The sequence below is a fragment of the Clupea harengus genome, chromosome 17, assembly GCF_900700415.2.
Source record: "Clupea harengus chromosome 17, Ch_v2.0.2, whole genome shotgun sequence".
NCBI classification, from domain to species: Eukaryota; Metazoa; Chordata; class Actinopteri; order Clupeiformes; family Clupeidae; genus Clupea; species Clupea harengus.
In genome coordinates, this window is record NC_045168.1 from 23831368 (window position 1) to 23849268 (window position 17901).

Here is a 17901-nt window from a genome sequence, read left to right on the forward strand (position 1 = left end):
TTTAAGAATTTGTTTTATTGTTTTTATTTTACACAAGATAGATTTTTACTTTCATTGAATGATTCTATTTCAGTTGTTTAAACATATCAAAAACATATTCTCTTTGTGTATTTAGCTAATCATGTTCCTTATTTCCTTTAAGAAAATATTTAAAAGATAAATGCTTCAAAAAACATTATGAACAGTTATTTCTTTCGGGGGACCTTGTCTCCAAGTGGAATCTCCAACAGTTTCTAAAATAGAAAAACAATCAGAAAATCAGTCCATTGAAGCCACCAGACTTCCACACAGAATTTCACTAAGCACTATCACACTCCACAGATTCCTCCTACATGTCTAGTCACTTGCCTGCAAAAGCCTTGCTTGGTGCATGCTCTGGTCCTCGGCCTCTCCCGGCCTGAGGTCAATCTGGTATCTCCTGCAGGCAGCCATCAGTTCTGTCTCATCAAAGAGTGGAGCTGGATCCAAGGTGTGGTTATTGATGAGGCTCACCATATACTCCCGGTAGTGTTTACTAAAAACAAATTAAACAGATAAAACCTCCAGGGTCCAAAAAAAAGGCACGGCATGCCTCCAGATATGATCGCTCAGGACTCAAAGCATGCTGAAGAACACCACATGACATTTGATTTCTCATCACACAGACCTATTGCAGACGTTTACTGAGGGCAGCATTATTGTTACACTTAGTCAGTTACAGCTCTGATTATACAGTCATGTCACAAATTCTGTGCTATTTGTCCCATTGTCCACCTCCACAGCACTATGTCCCTGCTCAAACCAATCAGGCCTCTTTATACTATACGTCTGTTCCAAATATGTTCACCCAATTAGTAGCCACATTTATGAACTTTATCAGACAACTCAATTAGTCTCTTAGTCACTATATCTTATCACTTCATTTAGTGGCTATACTGATTTGTGACAATGTGAAATGTTTTGGTGGTGAAGGTGATGGCAACTCTGATGTCCTGTCACTCACTCGCAGAGTCCCGCCTGATCCGGCTGTGTCTGAATCCCACAGGGAGAGTCAATGTGCTGGCCACCCTCCTCCTTCTGTTCAATCACTCCACACGCTCCTGAGGACAGGGATAGAGTGAGAGTGAGCTACAAGTAGGGGGATACAATTGGACAATTGGAAAGAGAGAGAGAGAGAGAGAGAGAGAGAGAGAGAGAGAGAGAGACTCTAACTGTTTGTAAAAAAACTGATACTAAAAAGCGCTTTCCTTACCTGTCTGAGTACCATTGGGTGGGTTTGTGTTGAATTCGACTCCATTTTTCTGTTGAAATATGGTGAAGTATTAAAAGTTTGTAGTCATTCAGTCATACTATTGCCCTGCACCGGCAAGTCCACAGAACAAAGTGAAATCATTCGATGTTAAGATGAGCACTTTCCCTCTGGACTCATGGACTCCTTCACACATGATCTCAGACTCCTTTGAAGGCCAGTGTTTTGGTTGTTAATACCGTTTCAAACTTAAATGTGTACTCATCCAGTAACTCTGACAGGATTCACACGTTACTGCTTAGCCATCCTCCTACCATTCCCTACCCCATCATTTAGTCTTTCCTCAGCTCTCTCTCTCTCATTCTACCTGCAGAAGCTCCTGCAGTCTCTTTGGCTCCCAGTCCCGCAGGTAAAACAGGCAGTCCCTTGGGTGGTGGGCATGCAGACCTGTGACAGAGCACTGCGCAACAGTACATCCAGTCTGTGAAGGAGAGATACATGGTTTATGTGTTTTATATAAGGCTTTTATAGGGAAGGGACTTTATGAACAGATGACCCCCTTAGCGTTGAAAGAAGAACGGTTGGTTACCTTGTGGAAAGGATTGTTGCAGCCACTGCAGAACTCATATCGACACTGCGTGCAGGTAAAGTGCATGCACCCCCCTCTGGTCAAGGCATACTGGTAGCTACAGCTGGGACAGACTGAGGAGGAATTATATGTTACAAAGTAAATCTACCTGAATCTATTAAGCAAGCTTTTAAATGTGTGTTTTTTTTTTAGTTGTTGTCTCTATACGGCTGTGTAACATCATGTCCATCATGACTTTCAGGTGTATATCCCATACGGCTGTGTAACATCATGTCTTTCAGGTGTATATCCTATACGGCTGTGTAACATCATGTCTTTCAGGTGTATATCCCATACGGCTGTGTAACATCATGACTTTCAGGTGTATATCCCATACGGCTGTGTAACATCATGTCTTTCAGGTGTATATCCCATACGGCTGTGTAACATCATGTCTTTCAGGTGTATATCCTATACGGCTGTGTAACATCATGTCTTTCAGGTGTATATCCCATACGGCTGTGTAACATCATGACTTTCAGGTGTATATCCCATACGGCTGTGTAACATCATGTCTTTCAGGTGTATATCCCAAGGGACTCACCTATTCCATTGTCTCGCAGGTAGCCAGCGAGTCCCTGTCTCTGGTATTCTGGATCATTCTCTCGTTTCCAAGCCTGGAACGTCTCACAGGACACATCCTCATGTTGATCTTCCCACTGAGAAAACCAAAAATCATTTAGTCACTTTTACCAATGGCAATCCCTTGGTAACGCATATACAGCAGTAAAGGTATTCAATTCAATTGTATTTACATAGCGCCAAAACAATACAACAGTCTCTAGGCGCTTAACAGGAAGAAACCTTGAGCAGAACCTTGGCACATTGGTGTTATTGTAGAACAGCTTAGTGGGTATGCAGTGTGCCTGTAGGTTACTATTACAAGGGTAAGTAGAGCAATGGAACTGAAAACTATGGTGATGGTGGCAATTATGTGTATGGGAATATTGTTTATGTTTAGTTTTGATGAGTTACGTTTAATTATGTTGGCTGGCTTGGTGCATTGGGATAGTAAGGGTGTCAGGATACAGCCCCACAACACATGCTGTACCCGGGATCCTTAAAGGCCTCCTTCACGGTACCACATGCGCTGTCTGTAGTAACTGATAGTAAAGGTAATAACTGAGGTGGCATCACCATCTCCATTATACATCCAGGCGTTGTAAGATACTCACAGGCTTCTTACACTGGGCACAGAAGCTCTTTCTACAGCTCTGACAGGTGACTTTGAACTGGTTACCATCATAGATGAAGCCATTTGTACACTGAGAAGAGAAGGAGAAATGGATGAAATGGCAGACAGTGGGGAGAGAAAAAGAGAGAGAGAAAATGATCAGTGATAATCTGAGAGATCACTAGGCACTGCCTGTGATGCATTAATCTGATTTGAGGTCATATTGTGACTATATGAACCTAGAGGTGAGTGGTTACTCACGTGAGTGCACCACAGGAATTTGGGGTCCTGGATGAGTGCATGCTCTGTGAGCTTCTTGTGATAGAGATCAAAAACATCTTTCTCCAGGCAGTCCCGCAGCTAGAGAACCAAAAAGTCAGGAAGTGGTCAGTACCATGCAATGAGCAATATACAGTAAGTCAAATAGACAGGAAACTTGTTCTCTTGCATCCTCAATTCAACTGACTTATGACAGACTCATCTTCTGTTGCTATTCTCCTGTAATCCCAAATCCCTTTCTCCCTCTCCTCCTTCCTCTACCTGAATGTCCAGAGTGGAGAAGTAGTTGTCCAGGTGCTCGGGGTCATTGATGTCTGGCTCCTCACAGTTTGGACAGACCATGTCTCTGATGTGTTTGTCTCGGATGGCGATGGTAAAGTGATCCCTGAAGCACTCACAGCACATTAAACACTGACATGAAGTCAGGGATTGCATCTGAAAGATTAAAGACAACAGTGATAATGTGCACGCACACCCACACACACACACACGCACGCACGCACGCACGCACGCACACACACACACACACACAGGACAGCCCCTTCGCATCTTTACATACCCCTGGGCAAACATAAACATACACACACACACACACACACACACACACACACACACACACACACCTTGTTGAGGGGGTATTTGCTGAAGCACATAGTGCACGTGTTGTTGAGCATGCGTCGGATGAAGTCCCGGTCTTGGCTCTCTTTGACAGCCTGCACCACGTCCTCCAGAGAGTAGTCCATCCCTGGCTCCTGCAGCAGAGACAGAACCAGCTCACAGCGGCCCCAGCTGGGCAGGTCATAGAGCGCTAGCAGCCTGCGACACATCCTCTGCGACCACAAGAGTAGAACATCATCACCTTTAACTTGCACTTCAAACAGAGGGCATGGATCAAGATCTAATTCAAATGTTTAAAGAAATGAGAGACAATGCCATCACAGAATAACACTATTACACATACAAATCCAGAAACTATTAAAGCTGACAAGAAATATAGCTGCAGAAGTTATTTGCAAAAAAGCACACGCTCTATGAAGTTTAGTGAAGTCAGCACCAACCTGTTTGTCTGGGTTGTTGACATCAATGGGGGCCTCTGGCTGACTGCACCACACGCGCTGGTGAAAGGGCTCCAGAAGGGGCCGCTGAAGAACTGACAGAGCCCCATGTACATCACCCCCACTCTGCCTCAAGGCCCCTTCACATTGGGCTCGGTCCTTGAAACCCAATGAATGCAGCTCCTGCATCTACAGCATACATATATATATATATATATTACCACACACATGCATCTATCTACACACGTGCTGAGATGTGCAATTTCAAATTGAGAATCATAAGTAACGGACACATCCACCGATCAAGCACAGCAAACCACCCCCCCAAAAAAAAATCTGTTTTCTACCATGGCTACTTAGTGATGGTTAGGATGTTAGGAGGTCCCCTTATGTGAGCTTGTTCAAGTTACCTTGTCTTGTCTAGTCCTCAACAGCTGCCGCACAGCCTTCTCAGTGTTGCCGCCTGCTGTTAGCCAGGCCTGTTTGGCCTCGGCTCTGGACAGTTGCACTTGCCCTCCAGTCATTCCTGCCATGCCACTGCTCAAGTCTGAGGAGTCTTCACTTTGCTTAGCTGTTGCGCATGTTTGCTGGACAGACACAGCCATAGCACAGATTTCATCCAGCAGGTGGGGAAGTTCAGAGGTAATCCAGTCAGAAGGGTTGACATTGCTATTCCTGGAGACACAGAGGGCAGCATACACCTCCTCTGGACTCACTCCCCTCTTCTCCCCTTCCTGAGGCAGCAGAGTGATGAGAAAGACAAAGAGGCGTGAAGACAAATGACAAGAGAATAGTATTCTGAGACTAGTAAATTGTAGCAGATTAACAGATCCACCCACTCTGATGTGATTGACAAGTTTCTGGCCCTCCTCCTTCATGATCTTCTGTGTCTGTAGTTGCATGTTCCTGGGCATGGGAGTGGGCGTCTGGGCTTTAGTGTTAGCGTTGGCGTTGCTTGGCAACAGAGGAAGGGGCTTGCGGCTCTTGGGAGGCTCCTGGCGGGGCAGGGTGCACATCTCACAGACCCCTGAGGGCCTGGCGTTGGCAAATGTGCAGTGCTCACACATCCACTGAGAAGAAAAGCTTTGTGTGTAAGAGAGAGGAATGTGGAGAAAGCTGTAGAACTGGGCTGTCAAGATGCTTCAAACACGCACGAGATTTGTCAGCATACGACGTAGACAATCTATTTCAAACAAACTGTAGACTTGAACAATGGTTAGAACATGGAAAGAGGAATGATCTTGTGAACTCTAAACTCATATCTTGTGTATGTAGAAGAACCGACAGAGGTATCATGCCAACCTCGTTCTCTGTGGCCTCCAACTGGGCGGGTGGTGTGTGTGGAGATGGCGGGTGGCGTGTGGGGGTGACAGAGGGACGCGTGGCGAGACGAGGGCGTTCACACACGGTACACAACACACTGTTGCCAGGGTTCATCACGGTACAGCTCCGGCACTGCCACTCTGAGAGAGGGGGCAAACAGGAGAGATGTAGAATACACAGCGATACAGATCTGAGATTTGACAGAAACTACATGGCACAGGAGATGAAAATGCACGGTTTTAATTTTTTTAGACATATTTGCATAAATAAAGGAAACACAGGTGGCTGGGTAACCTGTGATGGTGGAAGACTGCGCCGATTCCTCAAAGCCCACTGGGACAGCACTGGCCAAGCGTGGGCATTCACAACTCATGCACAACACAGCCTGGACATCATTCACTCTGGTGCAGCGCACACACTCCCACGAAGACAGCGAATGACTGGGGAAGCAGGATAGTTGAAAGATGAGAATGTTCAGGAGAAACAAACATAGCAACAAATCACTCCTCTTGATACTGCATGCTGATTCATTAAAGATCATGATTCATTAAACACTAATGTGACAGCTTATTTGATGTGCAAATGAACAGAGCGGGACTTTCAAATGGTGCAATAGTTAGAGAGATGGTGAAATAGTAGCTTCACCGTTCCGGTATCTGATAGCTTCATCTACTTTACTACTGCTTTCCAACAGAACAAAGACCCCTGAAACATCAAGGGTATCCTGGATGCTAATTAATCTCGCTCGCACAAGGACACTGTCTAGCAATTGTTCATATTTTCAAAAGCTGGTCATGACATGGAATCAAAGGCAGCCCATTGTGTTTTTGCCTTACAAGTACAGTAGTGTACCCTGTCTTTAAACCTATGACTATAGGGTGGGATGAAAGCACATTCTGAATAGATACATGAAACAAGATGAGTCTCTAACCTCAAAGCTTTTCCCAGTGGTGTGTGACTGATCGGCTGTCTGTCGTGTGCCCTGCGACTTGGATGGGAATGGTACAGCTGGTCACATTCAGTACACAGGCGTTGGCTGCAGGTGACACAGTGGGCAGACACAAGGGAAACTCCACAGATAGAGCAGTTTTCTAAAAGAGGGAAACATTAGTAGTCTGTCTGTACAGTAGTAGTCTGCCCTAAGGCACAACAATATCTCTATCTAGCTCCCAAGTGATAGTGGACCAGTGCAACTGCGCTCACCCTGAACCCGATCTCGTCGGTGACTGGCTCTGACAGGGTGGCGATGGCAGATGGCATCACAGGCGTCACAGAATGGCTTCGAGCCACAGGAGGCACAGACAAGCGTGGATGTCCCCCCACACATGTCACATCCCTGGGGGTGTCTGAAGGGGACGCTGCAGGGGGATCTGACAGCACTACTAGCCGGGCTGGTGGAGCGGGAATGGAGGATATATCTATGGAGGCCAGGGCTGGGGTAGGGGTGGTGATGTTGGGTTTAAGTGGTGATGATGGAGGCTGGGGGGGTATAACCAGGGCATCAGAGATGACCTCCTATAAAGACAGACAGACAAAAAGATTGAGTGCGCTTGTGTGAGTGTGTGAGATAGAGAGACAGAGAGATGGTAGAGACTAGGATGGTTCTCATGCATACCTCAGGGCTATTCTGCTCCAGAAGAACTGGTCCAACACTCTCAAAGAACTCAGGGTGGGGATGCACCTCCTTACAGAAAAAAAAGCAAATGCTTGTTTTGCATTATCAGTACATTTAGCCAGCTTGTACGTGAGCCTTAAATTCTCAAGCTAATGCTTACCTTGACAAGCATGTCTAACTCTGTGCGCATCATCATGACTTCCACAGTAACCTCTGCCACCCTTCGAACATTAGGCTCTGTGACATCATCTGGAAAGCTAAGGCCATCTGGGAGATGACTGGTGTATCCATAAAGACAAAGCACATCCCTACCACCCTGCGGAAAGAAAAGAAAACAAGTTACTTTTTGTGGCAGGGTAGCAGAAAGTAGTATAATGCAGAGTAAAAACCTCAATCCATATCACCTTCACAGATGCAAAGAATAAATTATTGTAGTCACACATGTTAGCACTCAAACACAGATACACTGATGACGAGCCTACTGATACACATAGACTTGGGGTACTGATTTACCTTGACAGCATCCACAGTGGTCCTGAATACTGGGTTATTGTGCTCATTTACCTTGACAGCATCCACAGTGGTTCTGAATACTGGGTTATTGTGCTTATTTACCTTGACAGCATCCACAGTGGTCCTGAATACTGGGTTATTGTGCTTATTTACCTTGACAGCATCCACAGTGGTTCTGAATACTGGGTTATTGTGCTTATTTACCTTGACAGCATCCACAGTGGTCCTGAATACTGGGTTGTTGTGCTTGACACTGCGCCAGTATTTGGGCCGGTTGGGGCTGGTGAGATTACAGCCATATTTCTCCAGAATGCTTACTGCTTTCAACAGGTGTGCACAGCACTCCAGCACCTGCAGGGAGAGAGAGAAAAGTGTACAGAGATGAAGCCGAAATGGAAGTGAAAGAGTAAACAAGAAAGAGAGTTGTCTAAATGTCCACAAACCTCATGTCTACTCTGTCCAACAGCATTCTCTGACACCATGGTTTCAGCATTGATGTGTTTGTACCGCTCAGACAGGGGGAGGGCCATCTTGGCCATCAATGTGACATCTGTTCTAATTTCTGGGATGGAGCCTGATAAAGTCAGTTGAGACTCTGCCCTCCTTCTGAGCTCTTCAAACTGATCCGAGAGTGCCATTATACTGCTACATATGGGGCTGCTGTTTCAGAAACACGATGGCAATGGAAAAATGTCAAAACACTGAATAACAAAAAGTCAATCTCACAAAAGTTATAACACAATAACTACACTCATACTGTACAGTCATGTAGGCCTACTGCTGAAACGACTTATTGTTTCTTCTATTTTGGCCCAGCTTAATATTTCTACAGTAAAATGACCTTACCTACTAGTTTGACTGCTTAAAATTATAACTTACCAGCTTACTTGTTGGTACTATGGTATAAAGCAGCTTAATTAACCAGAACTAACAGAGGCCGACTTACATTCACATGCTCTAAGCTAACTGTTATCGATTTTTTAATACTGCAACAATTTGTTGACTTAAATTAGCCATGACATATCACACAAATGTAGGCTAACGTTAACTGGAAATCTAACTAGCTACCCCGGCTAACAGGGTTGATATCGAAAGCTTGTTTACAAGTCACTAGATGTCGTTATTTCTGAAACTCAAAGGTTGTAGGCAACACATTACCGTGAACACTTAAAACGAGGTAATATTCCGAGTCTCCCCACTGATCCTGTGTCCAACTCGAGTAGTCTGTCACTAAAAATGGAGACCTGTCTTTAAAGTTATATACATAAACATAAGTATCATGCTTTGAACCAGCGTTTGGGGTGTTCATAGCTGTGAACATATGCGGAAGTTCATGATTTCTCGAACTCGTTCGAAATGCTATCAGAAGACTTTACGGGAAAAGTTAAGGTGGTATCTAGTCCGTTTACGAAACTATAAATTATCTTATAGGCTATAGCACTGAAAAGATATTAAGGAAGACAATATTCATTCAGCCTACATTATGTTCAAATTTCAAGCAGCCTCATATCAATGATGGATGTCTAAAATCAGCGTTTATATAAGTGCCAACATTTCTGACTTAGTCTACCTTAAGTTTTTGGGGTTTTCTACATATTTAAGTATGGGAGGTGTCATCAGGTGCAAAAGATGAAATCGAAAGCTTTATCAGGAGGGAATTAAGGACAAGACGGATTGCGACTCCTCTATATATACATATATTTAGAGATAGAGAGAGAGAGGCTATCTAAGACAATTTTTTCAGATATTCAAATTGAAATAGACTATAAAAGTTATTAATATCAAGTCTCAACATGTCTAAAACCTCTGTACTCAAGATAAGTCGCGAGAACATAGTTAAGGTAAGAAAATTGGGTTTAGGCTATGCAGCAAGAGAAAATACTCAAAACGATGTGAACATTCTGTAGGCTAGATTTTTATTTTAAAGTTATATGTCATGATTATTTAAAACTTCGTAGGGTCTACTGCGATTCACAAAGGGTGTGTGTGGGTATGCGTGCTGAATGCTGAAGTTACAAATTCAAATAATAGCTATTTGTTGATAATGTTTGCAAACGCACGATGAATTTTTACAGACTGCATTCACCATGTGCTCAATACAGTTTATTGCTTTTTGCTTTAAAATCATTAGTCATCGCTGCCATTCGCAGCAATTGAAATCGAAAGTATAATAGGTTATTTCCCATTTCCTTATTGTCGTTGTCATTACGTAGTCAACTGCCAAATGTAAGAAAAGCCACTTGTAGAGACAAAGCAAAGACAGAAACCCTGAACTTTTAACCCATTCTGTGCTTTTCCTACCTTCCACCCAGGTTGAGAACTATCGCCAGTCACTCTACCTTCAGGTAGGTAGCCTATGTGGAAGCAGGATTCACACAGCTATTAGACCCCTATTATTAGATCCGTGTTGCTTAGTAAACCGAAGTTGACAGGCAATTATGAAATATTGCATTGCATTACAAATAAGTTGTTGTGCTATTGTAGGCCTATGGTATGTCTATTAAATCACATGTTGGAATTTCAACTTTTATGTTTAGGCCGAGAATCTCTTTTCAAACCACATCCCTTTGAAGATAACACAACTGGACAACTTGCTCCAGGTGTGTATGTATGCACGCCCGACCATTACCTTAATTAAGTGTATTCATTTACTTAAATAATTTCTGTTTCCTTTTCTTTGTCCCACCCCTACTCTCAGGAGGAAGCCTTGTGCATCACAGACCTCTCCTCCCTCCATGCCCCGCTGGAAATCCCCATCCCTGAGCCCCCAGTAGAGGATGAGGTCAGCAACACTCTAATCACTTTAGAAATTTGAGTTCAGGGTTAGAGGGTTTTGTGTTATTAGATAAGGGCTCACATTATATAAGCAAGGAGATTTGATTTGTTAACTCACATGATCTTCTTAGGAGATGGAGACTGATAAAAATGAAGAAGATGAAAAGAAGAAGAAAAAAAGTATGTACTTTTCCCTGCATTGTATCTACCTTGGTTCAAACACCATTCGTTAAGTGCTATTCTTGATATTTCTCACTCTCCTTCATTTTGACCACCCCCTTTCAGCTCCAAAGTGTGGTTTCATCAAAGGAAATGAAAAAATTGTAAAGCTCTTGAACATAGTGAAGCCAGAGATTGTTGCTCTGAAGGAGACCTGCATCACAGTAAGAACAAAAACATTACAATGCAATATCTGAAAATGACAACCATGTATTTGGTCCTCACATTTCTTCCCTTTCATAGTTGAGGGAATTTCCTATAAAACTAGAAGGGCATTAGGAGAGCGCAGACCCCTGCCAAGGCCAAAGGTGTGCCAAGGTCAGCAGGCAGTCAAAAAAATTCCTCTCGCAATGTTAAAGGGAGACAATTCCTGGATCTGCACAATAATGTAATGGGTTCTTCCTTGGCTCATGCCCCACCCCTCCACCACGTTGCATGGGAATCAGCCTGGTAGTTTTTGCGTAATCTACTGACAGACAAACAAATCAACAAACGGTAAAGAAAACATAACGTCTTTGGTGGAGGTAACTGGTTATAGATTGCAGTAATGAATTGTCACCGCAGGTTTCCACAGGTCTTTTAAAATGTCTAGCAGCCACCCCACATTTCATCAGATTGTTTTATATTTTAACATATTTGATTAGTGTGCATTACTATACATAAACAAAAGAAAATAACTCTGATTAAACTTCTTCAAGTTATTGGTTATCAATATTTTATGTAAACTATAAAAAAAAGTATATTATGAAGATGCTTTGATCTTTTATCTCTTAGGTATCCTGTTGGATTCAGCATCTCATTCCCAAAATTGAGGACGGGAATGACTTTGGAGTTGCCATTCAGGTACAATTATTTCTACATTAATTAGAAATTGCTGTAACCATCCAACATATTTCCTTTTTGTTACATTTTCATTGTGTCCCATTTGATCATATTATTGTTTTTCATTTTATGAAGGAAAAAATACTTGAAAGGATAACTGCTGTGAAGACTAAAGTTGAGGGATTTCAAACCAACCTAAACAAGTAAGTGTAAATGGTTAACTTTTTACATTACTGTTGAATTGTCCTAATTGCATTTCTTTCATTACCTCTATGGTGTTCATTACCTCTATGGTGTTTTTAGATACTTTTCAGAAAGGGGCGATGCCGTTGCCAAAGCCTCCAAAGATACTCATGTGGTGAGATGACCTTTTTGTACATCTGATATAGTACTGCAGCGCACAGATGTGCAGCTACTGTGAAAGAATTGAGCATTACTAAATAGTTCTGGTTAAAATATCACATGTTATTTCTAACATGGTTCCCTCGCCCTTTCCCTTCCATGCATGTGCTACTAGATGGACTACCGTTCTTTGGTCCACGAGAAAGATGAAGCTGTGTACTCTGAGATCAGAGTGATCGTCCTGGACATCCGTGGCTTCTATGTAAGTAATCACACTGGGTTGGTGTTAAGGTGAAATACGGTATCTTATAATTTAATGATGGAGTTGAGGTAACAGGAAACATTACTGCGACAATGGTTTTGTGCATTTTCCCATCTTTGTGATTTTGTAATAATTTAGTTATTAGACCCAGTGAAATGGAAACAAATGTATATATAATTTTAAAAAGTTGTTTATGCATAAATAGTACATACCCCCTGGCAAAGTTGAGCTCCACTGGCTGCCTATAGCTGCTCGCATTAGGATCAAGTAATTTATGCTTGCTTACACAGTGATAGCTGGTTCTGCCCCCACTTAATAAACTTAGGATAAAAGCGTCTGCAAAATGACTAAATGTAATGTAACATAATAAGCTGTATATTTTTTTTTGCCCAGGCTGAATTGTATGACATCATCAGCAAGAACCTGGAGAAAGTAACCAATCCAAAGGGAGAAGAGAAACCCTCCATGTATTGATGTTTAAACTGGGATTTCACATTACCAGTGATTACAATATCCACATAACTACAGTTCCTGTTTTTCTTTCTCTCAATCCATTAAAAAACAGCCTTGATACAGAACAATTATGATTTGGTCTGCTGTGTAGGAGGAGTCACTGCTACTGGGTCAATTCATCAAGATGATCTTAAGATCACAAAATATTCATCACAAGCAGGGATATGTGAGCTTCATTCAATTCCTCTAAATCACATTCAAAATACATGCTTAAAGGGCTGAAAGAGTATGCTGTTGTTAGGCGAATTCCTTGATGAAAAGGCCAAAGTCGGATCCTTAGATCAAGTTAGCTTGTTATGAGTAAGAGACTTGTGGAAAACGGCTTAGTCAAAGAATACTTTTATTCCAAAGCTAGGCACAGTAACCTCGGCAAATCATGGTCTCTACGAGGAAAGTCTTCTTCTACATTATAGGGCCATTTAAATGCTAATATGTTTGCCTTCAACCATCTTGTTGTGGCTGTAGACAAAAGCCAAAGATCAGAGTCTAATAGCTCGGGCTCCAAGACACACAAAAGCCAGGAACCATGTCTGATGGCTCTCAACATAGACAAAAGGCCAGGAGCCTAGCCTGATGGCTCTGCCCTGGTGATATTCAAACTGAGAGTGGGGGTCAAATTGAGATATGGTCTGACATATGAAATCTACCTAAATCTAACAGAACGAAGGTAGAACCCTTGTCAAAATAACAGAACTCATGTCCATCCCTGACCAAAGATGGACAGTTCACTTCACTTGGTCCCCGGGCGCTGCAAAGCTGCCCACTGCTCCTGGGGGGTCCTTGAGGAAGGACGGTCCAGGATGGGAAAAAGCAGAAAATAAATTAACCGCGACCTCAGGCCTATCTGCGTGTGTGTGTGTCCTGTGTCGCCTCCATATATGCATGTGTGTGTTCCAGTGTGTCGTGTGTGCCATTAAAAACCTGACAAAGGTCTTAATTATTATTATTATTGTCAGCTCAAGAATAAGAGCAGTGGAACACATATTATGGAAAATGATCACACCTACCCCTTAGGTTAACTTCAGTTTACAGCGATATGAAAACCAAGCAAGTGAAAAACAAAGTCTGATTAGTTCCACATTGGGCAAAAATGGCTTTATGTTAGGCAAAAGGGGAGGTCATGACCAAGGCTATAGCCAGGTAGGGCCATATAAATGCTAATATGTTTGGCTTCAACCATCTTGTTGTGACTGTAGATAAAAGCCAACAATCAGAGTCTAATAGCTCTAGCTCCACGACACACCTAAGCCAGGAACCATGTCTGATGGCTCTCAACATAGACAAAAAGGTCAGGAGCCAAGCCTGTTTGGGCACAAATGGCTTTATTCATAACAAAACTAGGACTCTCAGTAGCACGAGGAGCCTATACGTCATACGCCACATAATCCACCTTATTTACAACTGTTCAAATCATTCCAAATTAAAATCAATGGCTCCAGTAGAAATTATTTGTTTACAAAATAACAAAAATGAAAATAAAAATGGGGAACAAATGCATAAGAGAAAGGAAGTACAATTAAAAAAAAAAAGAGAGACTTAAGCATAACTCCTTCAAACATCTGGGCCTTCACCTCCAGGAATTAGCTACAAAATAAAAGAGAAAGATTAGCCATGGCAGAGGCAACCAAACATACAACACTATACATTTAAAAATAATGCAACTCCATTAATTCAATTCAAACTTACCATTGTAATATTGTTACCATTTAACAGAATCTGGTCAAGTTTAGTTATCCTCCTACCTTCTGGAGTGATTTCACTGAGGGAAACATTGTTATAAACACCATTCAAAAGGAAAATATATTTTAAAGTTTTGAAGTTTTATAAATTCGAGAGATGATACTTACAATTCTGTTACATCCTCCAGCACCATGTCTGTGAGTGGTAGTGAAGGAACATTTTGGGAGAATTTAGACAGTTGGTTTTATCTATGCTCTACTAAAGTAGCTGAAAATAATATATATTTTTTCAAAACATCCTACAACTCCATAAAAGGATACTGACAAAATCGTCAAAACCCAATAAGGTGCCGACAATCTCTTTGTCATTCTTCATGACGATGTGGATTCTGGAGCCAATACATTTGTCCACAAGTTCTGTTGATTGAGGCAAGACAGTCAAATTAATACATTTTCTTTCTCCCAATTCTGAGTAGAAATGCGGAGTCTGATACTCAGGATCTTATTATGCAGAGCAAGTAACTTTAAAATATATATATTCTTCAGGCTTTGCACTTATTATACTCTGGCCGCCTAGTAGTTATGAATACATCTCTTGAAAGCTAACGATTTATAATGGGAATGCAGCCCAAAACTTTTTTTTACATGACCTAGCTCAACTCTAATAAAGCTCGCAGATGTTGTTGCTCCATGTTGCTACTTCTGGCATGGAATGTATGCCATTTCACTGGGTTCACTTGAGTAAAGGGGAAACATTACACATTGTAATGACTTAACGAGTTTCTGCCTTTCCCTGGTTGCATCATGGAGACAATCTATGTTTCAAAGCCACGGACAAACCTAGGCACTTTAGCATAAGCAATTGCACCTCTGCACGTGACTGTTTTTACACTGAAACGCTATAATATATATATATATATTCATTGATATATGGATATATAAATAAATCTTGGTAGTTTAGCGAACATCACAGTTAACATGCGAAGGCGCTGCTGCGGTTCATTCATACCATCTTATTCAATACTCATGGCGACCTATTTAGCTACTGGCTAATATCATGGGTTTGCTAACAGTTGCTAGCTATAGCTGGGTGTTCTCGGTGCTAATACTTTCATATGCACCAGAATAGGAAAGTTGTTCCGCGCAGCTGTTCAACTCACGATATGTCAAGGCTTTTTCCCCCTTTACAAATAACAAAATAACTGAAACCTACCTAATGGGAGCAGTTGGGAAGGATTTGTTGCTGGTGTTGCCGCCATGTTACGAACAGTTCAAGAAAGTATAATCGATCGAAGATCCAACTCTTTCGAACGGTGGGAATACTAATCGATCAATGATAGAATCGATTCAGAGGCGAAAACATGCACTGCTCTTTTAAGAGTGGATTTTGGGGGTGGGGGGCAACAATGGCAGCCTGTCCCTTTATCCCTGAAGATAATAGATTCTGTGAAGCTGGCCAGGCTCTTGATGCACTAATCTGATAGGAAACGTCCTAACTTTCTATACTAAAGGTGGTGATACAAGATTCCGGGCTGCATGTGAAATAGTTATTTTGTGTCCATACAGCACCTTAACTATAGTTTTATTGGCCGCATCTTTGTACGACCAAAGATATTTACATCTTTCTAAAACGGCTCTTCCAAGTCTCACTTCCACATAATTAACATAGATATTTTTACATTGATTTAGAATGTCTAGGGGTTCTGTGTTGGTGGGGAGAACAGTAACTTTACTTTAAGACACTTTAGTCCCTCCGTAGACATTTGCCATTATAGCCTAGCTTGTATTCTGTGCAAACAAGCATGCTATAAGAAAGTCTGAGATTGTCAATCGCACTAAATGGTCTACAGAATAAACATGAGATTGAACCTCTACATGAAAAACAGGCTTTAATATTCCAAAAAGCAACCGCTATTAAAATGTACATAAAAAATCGTTTATTGGCTTTAACTCTATAATAAAATGACATAACAGGGAGATGTTTGGCAGATAGATGAAGGTCAAAATGCTCTGTTTTGACCCACGGATGTATGTCCATCATTGTTGTATTCAGAGAAAATGGATTACTTCTGCCCCACTTTACTCTCGTCCCAGCACTCCCCAACTGCCCCACAATTCCTTGCGAGAGTAACAACAGCCAATCAATGTGACCCACGTCAAACACATCCACCCTTGCATAATTAGTAGCCTAGTATAACTTCTCGACGAACCCCGGATTCAGGCGGACATTACGCAGAACATTCCAGCTCGACAGACGGCAGCAGAATAACCAGCGACATGTCTGACGAGGGAAAACTCTTCGTCGGCGGACTCAGCTTCGACACGACGGAGCAGTCCCTTGAAGAAGCATTCTCAAAATATGGGGCCATTTCAAACGTTCACGTTGCCAGAAACCGGGAAACACAGGACCCGCGTGGTTTTGGTTTCGTCACATTCGAGAACCCGGAAGACGCGAAAGACGCATTAGAGGGAATGAATGGACAGTCTGTCGACGGTAGAACGATCCGCGTGGACAAGGCCGGAAAGCCCGGTGGCGGAGGAGGTTACCGTGGTGGCGGAGGCGGCGGTTACCGTGGTGGCGGAGGATATGGCGGCGGTGGCGGAGGATATGGCGGCGGTGGTGACCGTGGATATGGCGGCGGAGGAGGCCGTGGATATGGCGGCGGCGGCGGTGACCGTAGCTACAGCAGAGGTGGCGGCGGAGGCTACTCTAGCCGCAGCGGGGGTGGTGGTGGAAGCTACTCCTCAGGTGGAGGCGGAGGCTACAGCCGGGATCGGGACCAGTCTAGCGGCTATGGTGACCGGTACTGAGACGGCTATGACCGCTACGCTGTTGTCGACTAGATATCGGCCTGCTCCCTCTTTACCCCGAGATCAACACCTCACAAAGATGCCCTCCGCAAGAAACCAATTGTTCAAGTTCTCTCTTTCTTATTTTCTCGGCGATTTGCAAATCGCTTTTCTATGTTGAATTAACTTGCGTGCATCTTTGTTTTGTGGGGAAACACAGAAAAGGGGGATGTTAAGTTTCTGGCAGTAAAGTCAAAAGCTAATCTGCCTCGTTGTCGGCTTCAGTTCATTTGCCGCCAAATCTTTGTCTTTATCCAGTGGAATCAGGCAGCCTCGTGTAAGAACCAAAAACGATTCAACCTTTTTATTTACTCATTCAGAACAGTTTTGCTCCGAGATATCTATGAACATTATGTCCCAATTCCTTACGATGACTTAAACTTTTTTATATGTATTGTAAAGGCTACTTTCTATGTCCATCTGAAGAATAAAGTATCAACAGTCACTTTGCCTCCTCTTTTCTTTGGGATTCTCGAATGGGAATATCTGCATTTTTATAATCCACATATCTGAGTTTAGTTAAGAACGGTGAGGACTTGTCTTCGACAAGTATCATAAAAACCAAATTAAATTGTCAAAGAATGGCCGATTTGGTTATCCGGGCTTTCACGATATGCTTGCCAA

At 42.6% G+C, this 17901-nt stretch overlaps 4 protein-coding genes across 4 annotated transcripts; 2 read left to right on the plus strand and 2 right to left on the minus strand.

Moving 5' to 3' along the window:
• Positions 1–8: 8 nt before the first annotated feature.
• On the minus strand, positions 9–9347 carry LOC105905240 (E3 ubiquitin-protein ligase RNF31). The gene is given in 24 exon segments (XM_012833242.3): positions 9–233; positions 349–514; positions 983–1079; positions 1232–1280; positions 1596–1709; positions 1818–1930; positions 2401–2515; positions 3032–3121; positions 3292–3390; positions 3571–3744; positions 3933–4139; positions 4368–4553; positions 4775–5098; positions 5204–5434; positions 5667–5827; positions 5982–6127; positions 6619–6778; positions 6891–7068; positions 7071–7202; positions 7303–7371; positions 7463–7618; positions 8020–8166; positions 8259–8475; positions 8974–9347. Coding segments are annotated over 23 exon segments (3357 nt in total). The 5' UTR covers positions 8454–8475; positions 8974–9347; the 3' UTR covers positions 9–185.
• A 102-nt stretch (positions 9348–9449) lies between these two features.
• On the plus strand, positions 9450–12813 carry psme2 (proteasome activator subunit 2). Its single transcript, XM_012833240.3, has 11 exons — positions 9450–9656; positions 10128–10160; positions 10353–10415; positions 10514–10597; positions 10722–10770; positions 10876–10973; positions 11584–11652; positions 11767–11834; positions 11935–11989; positions 12149–12235; positions 12629–12813. The coding sequence occupies exons 1-11, from the start codon at positions 9609–9611 to the stop codon at positions 12707–12709; spliced, it is 735 nt and encodes a 244-aa protein (XP_012688694.1). The 5' UTR covers positions 9450–9608; the 3' UTR covers positions 12710–12813.
• A 1240-nt stretch (positions 12814–14053) lies between these two features.
• lsm5 (LSM5 homolog, U6 small nuclear RNA and mRNA degradation associated) lies at positions 14054–15783 on the minus strand. Its single transcript, XM_012833241.3, has 5 exons — positions 15641–15783; positions 14749–14844; positions 14596–14623; positions 14435–14507; positions 14054–14332 (listed from the first exon to the last, which is right to left on the minus strand). The coding sequence occupies exons 1-5, from the start codon at positions 15684–15686 to the stop codon at positions 14300–14302; spliced, it is 276 nt and encodes a 91-aa protein (XP_012688695.1). The 5' UTR covers positions 15687–15783; the 3' UTR covers positions 14054–14299.
• Positions 15784–16634: 851 nt separating this feature from the next.
• On the plus strand, positions 16635–17722 carry LOC105905237 (cold-inducible RNA-binding protein-like). The gene has a single exon (XM_042710266.1). The coding sequence runs from the start codon at positions 16705–16707 to the stop codon at positions 17236–17238; it is 534 nt and encodes a 177-aa protein (XP_042566200.1). The 5' UTR covers positions 16635–16704; the 3' UTR covers positions 17239–17722.
• The last annotated feature ends 179 nt before the right edge of the window (positions 17723–17901 follow it).

Bases quoted from the DNA above. Each gene is read 5' to 3' on its own strand.
- psme2 (XM_012833240.3), top strand. From the start codon at position 9,609: ATGTCTAAAACCTCTGTACTCAAGATAAGTCGCGAGAACATAGTTAAG. The intron at 10,416-10,513 runs GTGTGTATGTAT...CCCTACTCTCAG, and splicing joins AACTGGACAACTTGCTCCAG to GAGGAAGCCTTGTGCATCAC. The intron at 10,974-11,583 runs GTAAGAACAAAA...TTTATCTCTTAG, and splicing joins TGAAGGAGACCTGCATCACA to GTATCCTGTTGGATTCAGCA.
- LOC105905237 (XM_042710266.1), top strand. From the start codon at position 16,705: ATGTCTGACGAGGGAAAACTCTTCGTCGGCGGACTCAGCTTCGACACG.
- lsm5 (XM_012833241.3), bottom strand. From the start codon at position 15,686: ATGGCGGCAACACCAGCAACAAATCCTTCCCAACTGCTCCCATTAG. The intron at 14,845-15,640 runs GTAGGTTTCAGT...CTCAATCAACAG, and splicing joins TTCCCAACTGCTCCCATTAG to AACTTGTGGACAAATGTATT. The intron at 14,624-14,748 runs GTATCCTTTTAT...TACCACTCACAG, and splicing joins GGGTTTTGACGATTTTGTCA to ACATGGTGCTGGAGGATGTA.